At 42.7% G+C, this 12,732-nt stretch overlaps 2 protein-coding genes across 8 annotated transcripts in view; one reads left to right on the top strand and one right to left on the bottom strand.

The window, feature by feature from the left end:
- The window catches only part of LOC118393643 (neuron navigator 2-like), a 137,084-nt gene extending 133,423 nt beyond the window's left edge, over window positions 1-3,661 (top strand). For all 7 annotated transcript variants that reach the window (XM_052461950.1, XM_052461945.1, XM_052461946.1 and 4 more), the window contains 3 exons: window positions 694-812; window positions 1,037-1,240; window positions 1,396-3,661. In XM_052461950.1, coding sequence (XP_052317910.1) covers window positions 694-812; window positions 1,037-1,240; window positions 1,396-1,521 — 449 coding nt within the window. In that variant the 3' untranslated portion in view covers window positions 1,522-3,661. The remainder of the gene's footprint in view (window positions 1-693; window positions 813-1,036; window positions 1,241-1,395) is intronic.
- Window positions 3,662-4,125: 464 nt separating this feature from the next.
- LOC118393644 (homeobox protein DBX1-A-like) lies at window positions 4,126-10,268 on the bottom strand. Its single transcript, XM_035786528.2, has 4 exons — window positions 7,671-10,268; window positions 7,404-7,511; window positions 5,557-5,759; window positions 4,126-5,378 (listed from the first exon to the last, which is right to left on the bottom strand). The coding sequence occupies exons 1-4, from the start codon at window positions 8,038-8,040 to the stop codon at window positions 5,049-5,051; spliced, it is 1,011 nt and encodes a 336-aa protein (XP_035642421.1). The 5' UTR covers window positions 8,041-10,268; the 3' UTR covers window positions 4,126-5,048.
- Window positions 10,269-12,732: the final 2,464 nt, after the last annotated feature.

Here is a 12,732-nt window from a genome sequence, read left to right as displayed (position 1 = left end):
AAGGGCATATAGCTGGATCAACAAAATTGATGGGGTGGGATGTGGACTAATCTTGACATTATGCAAATTTTGTGCTCGGAGGACTTCTGACAAAAATATATTTTTACATATTGTAACGGCGTTCTTCGTTTGTTGAAAGAGAGTCGGACCGAAATGCAGCGTGGTGGTTATTCATGTCTTTAATGAAGAAAAACGGAACGATACATGAAATAACTCATAAATACAAAAACAACAAACGGAAGGTGAAACCTATTACAGCCTATCTGGTGAACACTACACAGAGACAGGAACAATCACCCACGAAATACACAGTGAAACCCCGGCTACCTAAATACGGTTCCCAATCAGAGACAACGAGAATCACCTGACTCTGATTGAGAACCGCCTCAGGCAGCCAAGCCTATGCAACACCCCTACACAGCCGCAATCCCAATAACTACAAAACCCCATTACGAAATACAACAAAATAAACCCATGTCACACCCTGGCCTGACCAAATAATTAACGAAAACACAAAATACTAAGACCAAGGCGTGACACATATAATGTGTGTTATGCATGTTATTGTGCTTTGGTCAGAATATTCTCAATATTCATAACCTCATCTGGCCATAAACTAATTTTCCAAATTGGAAGGAAAGGCACAGTGGCACTATTTAACATCCATCTGACCTTTGACCTTTGCCTCCCCAGGGCCACGCCTCTTCCTGTCATGTCCCATGGATGTGGCTGGCTCCAGGGTGTGGTTCACAGACCTCTGGAACTACTCCATCATTCCCTACATGCTGGAGGCAATCAGAGAGGGACTGCAGGTAGGCTATAAACACACAAAGGCATGCAACACACACACACGTACAACACATGCATGTGGATTCACACAGGCACACACACAAACATATCAGTCACAAAAATACAAAAAATATGCACACACGCACTTGCATTATTTATGGCACTCACTGTGTTATCGTAATATTATCATACCTCTTCATTGATACTTATAATTTTCTCTCCCCTCCATCCGTCTCCCTCTCTGTAGCTGTACGGCCGTAGGTCAGCGTGGGAGGACCCTGCATGCTGGGTGATTGACAGCTACCCCTGGTCAGCCACGCCCACCGCACCTGCTGACTGGCCCCCGTTACTGCAGCTCCGCCCAGAAGATGTGGGCTTCGACGGTTACTCCGCCCCCAGGGAGGGCATCAGGAAGGAGCCGCCGCAGAGCGACTGTGACGCAGACCCACTGGTGAGACAACACGCGCGCGCATACACGCAAATGCTCAAAACAGGTGACGTGAACACATAACACACACACAAGCAGGCACTGCAGATCCAGGAGACAACGCAGGCACGCACGGTCACGCTCACGCTAACCTTTGACCCCTGCGTCTCCGTCCTCAGATGAATATGCTAATGAGGCTGAAGGAAGCAGCCACTTCCTCCAGCCCTCAGAGATACGACAGCGACTCTAACAGCAACAGTCACCAACACGACATCCTGGACTCAACACTGGAGTCAACATTGTGATCCGACTCCTCCCCCTTCCCAAGAAGACACAAATACATTCAGTTAACGTTTTTATGTTCAGTCAATACAACATTTCTTTTGAATGTGTTTTTCAAGCTCACGTCCACACAAAAAAATCAAGCCACTTTAATTGTCATGTCCAGAACACGACGGGTGCAGGTAACCCAAAATGAGAGAAGAACTGAAGAAGGAAAACAAATAGGGGTGAAACAGAAAGCTGCTGCGCTGTTCTATTTTTGCACCGTCATGGCTAACCGCTCTCCTACGTCCAATCCGGACGTGCCATTTAGACAAAGCAACTGACATAAACCAGGATTTTACACTGTGCGTCATCTTCACCGTCTTCGACGTTTTCCTTATCAGCATCAGTACCATGGTCTCCTTATAAAAGAGACCGCATCTTTGAGCCAAACCCACCACAATCAGCAAGCCAGGCTCCTCACGGCTCTTCCCCAGCTGCAAGTGCTCCAAACTGGGCTACAGATTGAGCTACAGGCCCTTTCCTTTGGAGCATGGTGCTGGGGGTCTCATCTTCATCATCTCCACACAGACCAAATGCACTGGTTCCCAAATGCCTCCTTATGCCCCCAATGACACACACACACACACACACACCCATCACCATTCACCTGCCCCTACATGTGACTCCTTTTGTCCCAAACGGGTCGCCGTAGCATGAGTTTCTTCTCCAGACGAAAGTCTCTACTTTGGTGCTGGACTGAACTTCAATAAGGATGCCTTACTTTATTTTGTAACAGACTTTGTGCATTTAGCTACTTTTTTATTTTGTCTTTTTGGCCGTAAACTTACAGGGCTTTAAGTCGACACTCTCTTTGCGTTGTGCCGAGGCAGGTGTGGCTTGAAGAGCAGCGTCGACTATCGTCATATCAAACACTAATGCCATGTTATTAAGAGGTTATTAGGGCTTGAATAGGGAAAGGGACTTGGGCTTTAATAACATGTAATGAATTGTATTGCTCCCAATGCTGAGAAGTTTGTAAAAGTTTGGATATAACTTACTAAGGACAATTTGTGAGATGGGGAAAGTACAAATTGGTTGGTGCTCAAAGTACACATAATTTTGTAATAAATGTGGGGGAACGTTTATTAAGGAATTGTTTTAGTCTCTATACCTCATCTACCTTCTATACTCCCCTTTACGCCTTTGCCATGCTTGTTGTCTGTTTTGATCATGTGACGTGTAATGATTATTGTTGTCATGACAACATGTTGAGTGAATATGTAACAATATGTATATGCTGCTTTGTTTAAAGTCATTTTTACTTGAGGTCATGTTTAAAAGGTACAAATGGGAGAAGTTAAAGATTTAAGAATGGTTATGGCTTCAGGTCAAAACAGATTTTTTTTTTTTCTTGGCTTCAGAAATTGTGTATATTGTCCCCTTTCCTCCAAAAACCTTCATCCTAGGAGGAGAAGTGTGTTTTTTTGGGGTCCGATTAGGTTATTTGTTTCCAGCGTCGCTTCCATTATCTTTCAGAGTTCTTAAGTCATCAAACCTATGCAACATTCATTTCAAACTCAAAATTGAAGCCAAGCCTTATGTCAGTTCTTTAAAGTTTTTCAGCACTGCCAAGAAGATGTACAGCAAGTGATCCGATTTTGTGACTAGTTTTTGGGGAGCGTACAGTCTTTGCTCATTTACAAATCAAATGTGTCTGTGCATTTGGAGAGGGCGTCTTGTCATAGTGAATGCAAGCACAACAAACACCGGATATGTATGTGCTTGTCTGTATGTCCACCGGTGAAACGACCTGCTCGCTTTGAGAAGTTTGGGATGGTGAAATGAACGGAGTTGCTGTTGAAATCACATGTTCTTAAAACTTAATGAATGTGTAGCCTTCTTTCCTATGTAAAAAAAAAAAACACAAAAAAAACACACAAAAACATATGTAACATAACAGTGTAAATACTTGATTACCTTGCAACATTTTGATGACTTTTCTAGCCAATTTGTAACTACTTGAAAATGAGTATTTTGTGTACAGTCTCTTTTGCGTCAGAGCAGGCGTGTGGAGTTTATCGTCAATGTTCTCTCCAGAGCTTGGAGAACTGATTCTGAAGATCACTGTACTAGTCTTAAGTTATTTGTGATTCAATAAAAATCATGGTTATTTATTAATTCATGCAAATGTGACTATCAATTATGGCTCTCTACGAGCATAAACCTATCGATCTATTTAATGATTTTTATTTTACTGTTGTTCATTTCCGTTTTGTAACAGAAGTTATACCATGTAGCTGTTACATTTTATTTGGTATTTGTACAAAACATAGTGAAATATTAACACATATACACACACAATACATTGAAATAACAAACATAGTGAAATATTAACACACATATATATATATATACACACACACAATACATTGAATTAACAAATCCGTATAAATTATGCACGAAATGTCTACACTTTTCAATAAAAACTGTTAAGTCCAGGTCACTCCATTTTCTTGGCATAAAATATCCATACAAATAGTTGTACAAAATACTGTACAATTGAAAGAGCTGTGCAAAACAGCAAATAATTTCTAAGTATATCCTATAAACAGGGACGGCTCCAGGCATAACCGATATAAGCGGTCGCTTAGGGCCACTTGGGCCCACTATATCATTTCTTTGAACTCAGTCAGGTTCTCAACTTACTGTTGAGAGTTAGAATAGTAGAATACACAAGGTGCAAGTTTGAAATTTGGTTGTGCATCAGCAGCTCTTCTCTTGTTTTGTCAGTCACTCAATTAGCCATTCCTGCAAACAATTTTTTAGATTGGTAAGTTAGTCTAGCCAGTCATCTAAACTTGTAGAAAATCATGGCCGAATTCCGACCGAGCCCAGGGCCCCATTAATCACTCTCACTCAGCTATCATTAACATGACATGTCATGGCAAAATGAGTAGAATTTAATGACATTATTATAAAATGTCAATATTTTCACTCCACACCATGGCGCAATATGTAGAACTGCAAAGAAATTGCTTTAAAGCTGCAAAAATGTTTTACAACTCCATGGGGAAATGAGTAGAATTGCATGAAATGTGTTATAAAAATGCCACATTTTCTTTCCACCCCATGGCAAAGTGTGTAGACCTGCTGAAAACTTTCTTTATAACTGCAACATTTTCCATTCGCCACATGTCAAAATGTGTAGAATTAAAGGAAATGCACTTTAAAACGCTGGTGTCAAGAGGGGAGCCACTAAAAAAAATTGCCCTCTTGGTGGGGGCCCCCCAACAAAATCTCCCTTAGGGCCCCCCAGAAGGCTAGAGCCGGCCCTTTCTATAAAATAAACCCTGCAGTTATTTTTTAAAAGAAATAATCATGGATGTAGCCTAAATTGATTTGACAGAAGTTCATTGTTTGAAAATATTGTGGAATATGAAATAAATACATTTCTTAGTAGTTGGGTCTAAATTAAGGGATACAGACTCTTGCAAACATGGTCACATAGGTACAGTTAACCTGTGGATAACCATTTTATAAACATATCTGAGTTTTTATAAATCAATTAAGAAACTGTGATCTCTTCTTCATCTGATTCTGAGAATTCCGAGTGCTTGCTGGAGAGAGATGGCGACGAGAGGTTCGATCCGCCGCTGTTGGACAGCTCGTGCCCCGCTGCGGGGGAATGGCAAAGGCCAGGCGCGCCTCTAGCGCCGAATGGGTTCTCTTCCATCTCGTCCTCCTCCGCGGAGGACTTCTTGCCGACGTCGCTGAGGTCTGGGTGTGGGTTCGTTTTGGTGGGCAGGGTCTGCTCGCGACAACCTCCTGAAGACAGGAGCTCCCTCTCTTTAGAGTTCCTCCACTTCATTCTGCGGTTCTGGAACCAGATTTTAACCTGGCGACGGAGAAGGAAAAGTATAACCAGTTAGTTCGGTTTAAATTTGTAGAGGTTGACTTTATTAGAGAGTTTCAATAATACAAACAGTATCGACTTTAGCATGCATATGCGTTAGAGTAATTGCGCGCGTATTACGCACAGCGTAGCCCTGTGCAAATCAAATGAAATGATTCACCTGCGAGTCTTTGAGACCGAGCTTTGAGGCCAGCTTCTTCCTGTCTGGTTTGCTGATGTATTTCTGTTTCTGGAACATCTTCTCCAGAGCTTTGCGCTGCACGTCAGAGAACACTGCCCGTCGGAGCATCCCTCTCCTCGGCTTCCCTCTGTTGGCCAGGGGCCAAGAGAAGGTCCCTGGGATGGGCACGACCGATGAAGATGCTATAGAAGAGGAGAGGGGGAAACGTTGATTCAACAAATAAACACTGTTCATTCATAAAACCATGCCAAAACCTAGCAATGGGCTTAAAATAGACGTTAACCTCTGTCCCCTGGAAGGCTATTTCTTTAGCCAACTAGCCTACTTCTTCTACACTTGTGTACAAACGTTGCAATCTGTTATGATTGAATATGCTTCTCCCCTTTGGCCGCGGAATACATCTCCTTTTTGAGTGAAATGGCACGAGGTGACTAATTAGCACATTGGTCGGTCCCCAGGCGCATTGGTATGGTAAAGAGGCAGCGTATCCTTTAAGGAACCCCGCGAGGGCGGATAGAGGAGTTAATAAACCGTGAACGGTAATTGTGTAGTAATGAACTAACGCAGAAAAGACTCTGGACAGGCTGCGAAGGCCATATATTATCGCAACAAAAGGAGATTTACACTTTCAAACTAAACACCACTGCATACCTGAATACTGATGCCGAGGGGCCCAGGGTGCATTTTTTTTCGGCCCTCAAATCATTTTCATTAAATGAACACGAAAAGCTATTCAGGCCGCTCGAGCTGTTTTGTGAAGGTATTCAGCGCAGCCCATGAAAAGACTCCAACTCCATTATGGTTTGTCTGAATGAAAGCACGGACTAGCGACTTTATAGACTTTTCTAAGAGATTATTCTTTATCTCGCCCTGTTGATTGGCCCCAGAGTTTAAAAACTGAGAGACGAAGGGGAACGTGTAAGGCGTGGTGTTTTTTCAGGTTAGGGATATAGCAAAACACTGACATGTTTCAATGTGCACTGATTTGATTATTGTTCATGCAAATAATACTTATTCCCAAACCACTTAATTATAGCACACTTTCAAATGTATGCCTATCTGTAAGCATACCATTTATTGCCAAATAACTTGGGCTAAAACTACCTCCATATCCACAACTCATGGTTGCACTTCCCATAATCAGGCACAACAACAAGCTATGTGGTCTTGTGAGAATATTGAGAGCTGTGAATGGCGCCTAATAGGGAAATTAGTGTATGACTGGTCCACGCCTCTTGCCCGCCTGGTAGAAGTCACTCTGGGGTGCGTGGGTGGCTTGCGCGGGGGGGAGCTGACCAAATTGGTCATGGTGCTGAAAGCCTTGTTGGCATCCTGTGGCCCAGTGCCCCTGCCCTGTGGGAAAACGCGGGACTGTGCGGAGGAGACTCTAAAATGACCCAATCGCATGAGACGGTGGGGGAACGAGCTTGACCCGCGTCCCGCCTCGAAATTAAACCGTCATGATTTCGGATAATTGGTTAATTAGCATTTGGGGAACAGAGGGCTTTATTAGCGACCAGTGATCTCAGCAGCAAAGAAGTCAGTGCGAATGGAATCAATTCCACCCACCCACCACACCCACTCTGAAAGCGCTGAAAAAGTTCACAAGCTAAGTGCCTATACAGGGCATGTGCAAATAGGTGCAACTTTCAGAGCTTTTGCAGAAAGCATTCCAAGCATTATTTCGATTCCTTTTGGAGAGTCGTTCAACAAAACATGTTGACATGAAAAGTTCTGAACGTTGTCCCTGGCGAGGGAGGGGTGAGTATCAACTGTGCGCAAAGTGCAATTCAACGGTGTCTGAAAGTGCGTGATGCGTTATTTACCTGGGAAATATGTCGACCTGAAGAAGGCGGGGTGGAAGGATCCGTCGAAGTAGGGGAGAGAGAAGGCCTTGGGGTGCATACTGTGGTGGATGGCGGGAGGCAACGATGCTGTAGAGGAAAATAACGTGTCAAGGAACGCCAACAATCAAGGCAACACTCATGAAAAGACAAACATGTTTTGATCTGTTTTACAATACGCTAAGTGTAAGAAACTGCTCAAATTTAACAATTGTAAAGAAGGTACAACTTTCCCAACGTCACACTTACCGGTCTTTGGTGATGGGGCCAGGATTGCGCTGACTCCAAATTTAAGATACGTTGGGTCTTTACTACTCGGTTGTGACGTTTTCGGAGAGCATGATTCACGCGTCGAGGCAGTTGGAGAGACGATGCGCTCCTGTGGCATGGCACTGAAGGACATGGTTGTGGTGGTTGTCGCCGGGGAGACGCTTGCTGAGGGGAGCGTCCGGCTGAAGTGGTACTCCGCCGGCCTGCTTATCCGCAGCAGGTCCTCCACTAGAAAGCTGGAGTGGGTTGGAAACGCGTTCTGCAGAGACCGTTGGAGCGGCATGGAGGCGGAGGGGCGGTAAAGGCCTGGGTACATCGCATTAGGCGCAAGGACGCTTGGGATCATCATGGTCCCGTCTGTAGTATAACGCAACACGAAACGATCTGTTGAAATACTCCGTCAAGAACAAGTGAGGATCTGATAGGTTCCAATCTGAATGACGAGCTTTACTCCTCTGGCCCCTCTACTCTGGGGAGAGGCGTTTTATAGCAGGCTGCCCCAAAGCTCCTTTCAGAACTGTCAGCCTCAACAATGAGGTTCAACAAAGTTCTCTACATGAGTCGCTTTCAAGCGCCGTCCCGGGATCGTTGATTGGCTAGAGAGTGTAATTTATGATTGGATTAGACTTCATAAGCAAGGAACACACAATGTCCCTTCCACAAAAGAGCCATAGTCATCAATTTTGCATATTGACCACGTTCCATTGAGGCCCTGCGATTTGGTTTTGTTTGGTGGAGACGCACGCAGGCTAATTAAAAAGCTATCCTAAAAGATTCAGACATAATTTGGAGCTTCTGAATGAGGGCTTAACCAGAAGAAGTAGCTATATTTATTCGTCTCCCCTGCTGTGTTTTAATGGATCAAAAGTCCTAATGAAAGCTATAGCCCACTAAAAATTACAATTGAATGCAGTTGAGTTTATACCACATTGCTTAGGCTATAATAACGCGATCATGACGAAAACAACAACAATTAATTCGTATTACAACAACAAATAAATCAATAAATCATATAAATATTAATAAATATTGCATGAATGAACAAATAATATAGGCTATGAATATTGACAATCATTTTCACAATCATGATAACAACAATAGGCTAAGTCTAATCGCCACGGTTTCATTTAGCAACCTGTATAACTACCCTACTTTAAAATGTGAATTTATTTAGGAATATGTGGATTGCGTAAAATGTCCATTGGCCTCGTGTTTCCTCGGATTCTCAACAGTCAATCTAGACCTCGTCATGGAATAGTGTCTTAAACGGATTTCTGCGCTCGGAACGCTTTAACAGATGTGTTAAATATCACAGGCTTTGCAAAATCTTCATTCGGTGCGCCAGACGTAGACCCACTGCACATTCGAGCGCAGAGAAGTGTGCGGCCCTAACCGCGTACTGCTGATCCTGTTAACCATGAACTGTCACCATCAGCTGCCATGGCGCCCCTCTCCCGCTTTCATAAAGCCCTACTGGAATAAAAGCTTTATTTCTATAGACGGGTTTTGTTCTGCTGTTTTAACCAGCTGAATAAAAGTGCATCTATGATTTGATTTAAAACGCATTCATATGAGCGGACATTGAAAGCTGGTATACAACTCACATTAAAGCGGGATTTGAGCCTGTTTACCGTCGCGTTTAGTCTGCTCTGTCTTTAACCAGGCATTAGAGTTCAAATAAATCAATTTCCAAACAGAAATTCATTCATGCGACTATTTTATTTTTGCCGAAATAGTGTATAGGCTAAAATAATAAGCATATGTCAAACGAATAGTTTACGAAAACGTACTTGTTTATTAAAAGCAAAACAAAAATATAGGCTAACGAAATAAAATAACATTAGGGAAGGAAAATGGGATACCTAATCAGTTGCACAACTGAATGCATTCAACCTACCAGAAATGTTTAATTCATATTAGCCTAAATACATTCTCATCAAGTTAGGCTATAATTTGCTTTCAGTACAAACAAGGTTAACGAAATGTTTTAAAGCACAAAAAACAAACGAAAAACGAATGTTAATGATGTTAGTTTATACTTTCTTGCTTCATACTTCAAAGCATTACTTTAAGCACGTGATTTTTAATGTAGACTAAGTTTCATCAACAATACAGCCAATATATTTATCCTATGTTTGATTGAATATGTTATTCGAGTAATGATAGCCTAAGTGGTTCAACATTAATCGAATGTAAAGTGGTCACAATCCGTTAATTAAAACGGAACGCCTCCGTGAAATGATTTCCAATGTGAGAGAAAGTGAACGCTTATCAGACGTGGGTTAGCCTTTCTGCTTGGCCCCCAAAAAAGGTCTCTCCCCCCCCCCAAAAAAAAGAGAACCTGCCGTAACACCGTCACCATTCACCGCGAAAGTAACTAGACCTTCAAAGCTTTTTTTATGAGCCTATATTTCTTTAGTTTACTCAGAAAATCCTCCTTTTGTGACTGCAAGCAGATGGTTTGCAGGAAGCCTCGATCACCGAGACTAATTTCTACTAGCTTTGCAAGCTTTCCACGTCTTGGCCTCTTTTACCAAACAGAGCAAAAACAGCTGGCTCCGGCTGAATTAAAGCCATTAAAAGCACATCTCTAAAATATTACAGGACCCCCCCTCTGTACCACCCTCGAATTGACACAAGACAGACTGCTCCTGCATTGAAACGGAAAGGGGTCTATGGAAAGACCCGGACCTCAGGTCCTTAACGCTGCCTCCACATCTCAAAACAATTTACTAAATAGATTAACTTAACCATTGTCTTGCGTCACTTTCTGCTTCGTTAAGTGAATGGGTTGAGTAAATATGTTACCCATGCATGAAGGCTTCTGTATGGGCCGTAACATTGTGTCCAGGGTCCGACAGGTGGTTAGCTGTTTATTATTCTACCATTATTTGATGGTGACGTCAAGGAAAAGGAACTCCCCATCTTTTCAACTCGCCGATGGACAGATTGCTCTGACTGGTGCGCATTCTCCTGTAATGACACCAGTAATCTATCTACCCCTCTTTAGTGTCGCACGAGGAGGTGTCCCGTTTCATTTTCAAAGTGGGGGAATTCTCTTTTCATTATTGCATTATCGGCCTATACATTCGTCTAGGGGAACATTTATTTCACTCTTTGACGAAGAATGAAGATGGGTATGACACTGATCAAAAATTATATCCGTCTTCTACAAAAAAAAGTACCCTGTCTACTCTATACATAACTGCAGATAAAGAAGTGATTATAAACACAACAGCCCATAGATATAATACGCTACCTTTTCTTAAACCAGTTATGAAAACAGCCCAAACATCCAAAGACCAGGTTAAGCACAGAAGTTTGTTGACTTTCATTGCGTATCCAACGGCTGTACATTTCAATTAACTAATCAATGTCATTTAATGCAGCCTAACTTTATCTCAGAGAATCTACAATGCGGCTGTGTATGGACTGTAAGACAAGGCTCTCCGGTGAGGGCTAAGCTAACCTTAATGCGGCATCTGTTGCAGTGCATAAACCCCAGAAATCCAGGGAATTATCAATGCCACAAGATCCAGAGGAGCAGTGACAAGCATTACATCGATATTAACTTTGTATTAAACATAGGCCCCTCCTCCCCAAATGGAGTAAAGCCATATCTCCTCGAACAATGCGCTCTGTTCTGAGATTCCATGCACCTGTTCTTTGACTGCTACAGTAAGCAGCGCGAAAGAGGGCGATGGGAGAAAACCTGTTATTTTCACCCTAAGCGGTTATTTACCTCATGCTTGTCAGATATGATCTTTCGACATTGTCGTCTTGAAGTGTATTTTGATTACTTAATGTTTAATTTCGTCTTCCTTAGCCAAATATATATGGCATGTCAACTGTGTAGCCTCTGAATTGCACTGCCTACTTATTGAATATATAGTTATGCTATGATATCTGTATTATCAGTTTATAAGCATACCTTTGAATGGTTACTGTAGGCTATATTCGTGCCCTCAAACCTTTATACATTTAACATGCGTATTTTACTGTTCTGCAGTCGCCGTGTCGTGATGGGACGATGCGTGTAACTTAAACCTTTCCCCGTCTTTTGGCACTCTTATATCAGCACGGTGCTGCCTGCATCTGAAGCAGTGTTCTAATCCTCTTAAGGACATGTTGGTACAGTTTGCATATCATTCACCCCTCGAAGAGAAAGGCCACAGCCCTCTCCATTCGCCAGGATCCTCTGCCTCCTTTCACCAGGGCCACAGCCACCAGCATTAGCATAATCTGACAACCAGTACTATTGTTTAGGACCTTGTATGCAAAGTTAATTGCTCATTAATACCAGACAAACCAGAGGGGTGCAGAGGAAGCAGAGTAGTCCGATTCGGCTCGTTTGTGGGTTGAAACAGGCAGGTAAAGTGGTTATTCAAATAAAATCTCACAAAGACAGTTTATTCTAGCCGAAAACATCAGGTAATGTGAATGCATTTCCTAAACAGACAGACCCACACCCCATAATTAAAAGGGAAAGGCATGCCATATCTCTGCAGCCTGCAGTTATGGCCAGTTATGCCATTTTCTTTGGAGGTTGAGTTGCAAAACAGATATTATCAGATGCTTTTTACATTTTTTCATTTCCATCTTGTCTCTGTTTGGAAACAGAAACTAATCAGTGAGGTAGCCTGTGTCTCAGAGAATGGACATGGGTGGCAGGGAAGTTATTCAAACTCGTCAGGGTCTTTTGTATCTCAAATATATTATTTTCCAACAGTTCTATTGGGACCTGTTTTACTCCTTTTCAGGTCTAGCAGTGCGTGCAGGTCTTAAGCGGTAAACACACACACACACACACACACACACACACACACACACACACACACACACACACACACACACACACACACACACACACACACACACACACACACACACACACACACACACACACACACACACACACACACACACACACACTCTCCCAAAAGCCTTAAATTCGTCACAGTGGCTCAACGGTAATCAATTGCAAATGTATCTCACTCTGAGTTTAATCTCATCTGGCCAACAGTTTCACGGGTGCAGGACG

This window comes from Oncorhynchus keta, chromosome 14 (assembly GCF_023373465.1).
Source record: "Oncorhynchus keta strain PuntledgeMale-10-30-2019 chromosome 14, Oket_V2, whole genome shotgun sequence".
NCBI lineage: Eukaryota > Metazoa > Chordata > Actinopteri > Salmoniformes > Salmonidae > Oncorhynchus > Oncorhynchus keta.
Note: the sequence above shows the minus strand (reverse complement) of the source record. Positions and strands in the feature narration are given on the sequence as shown.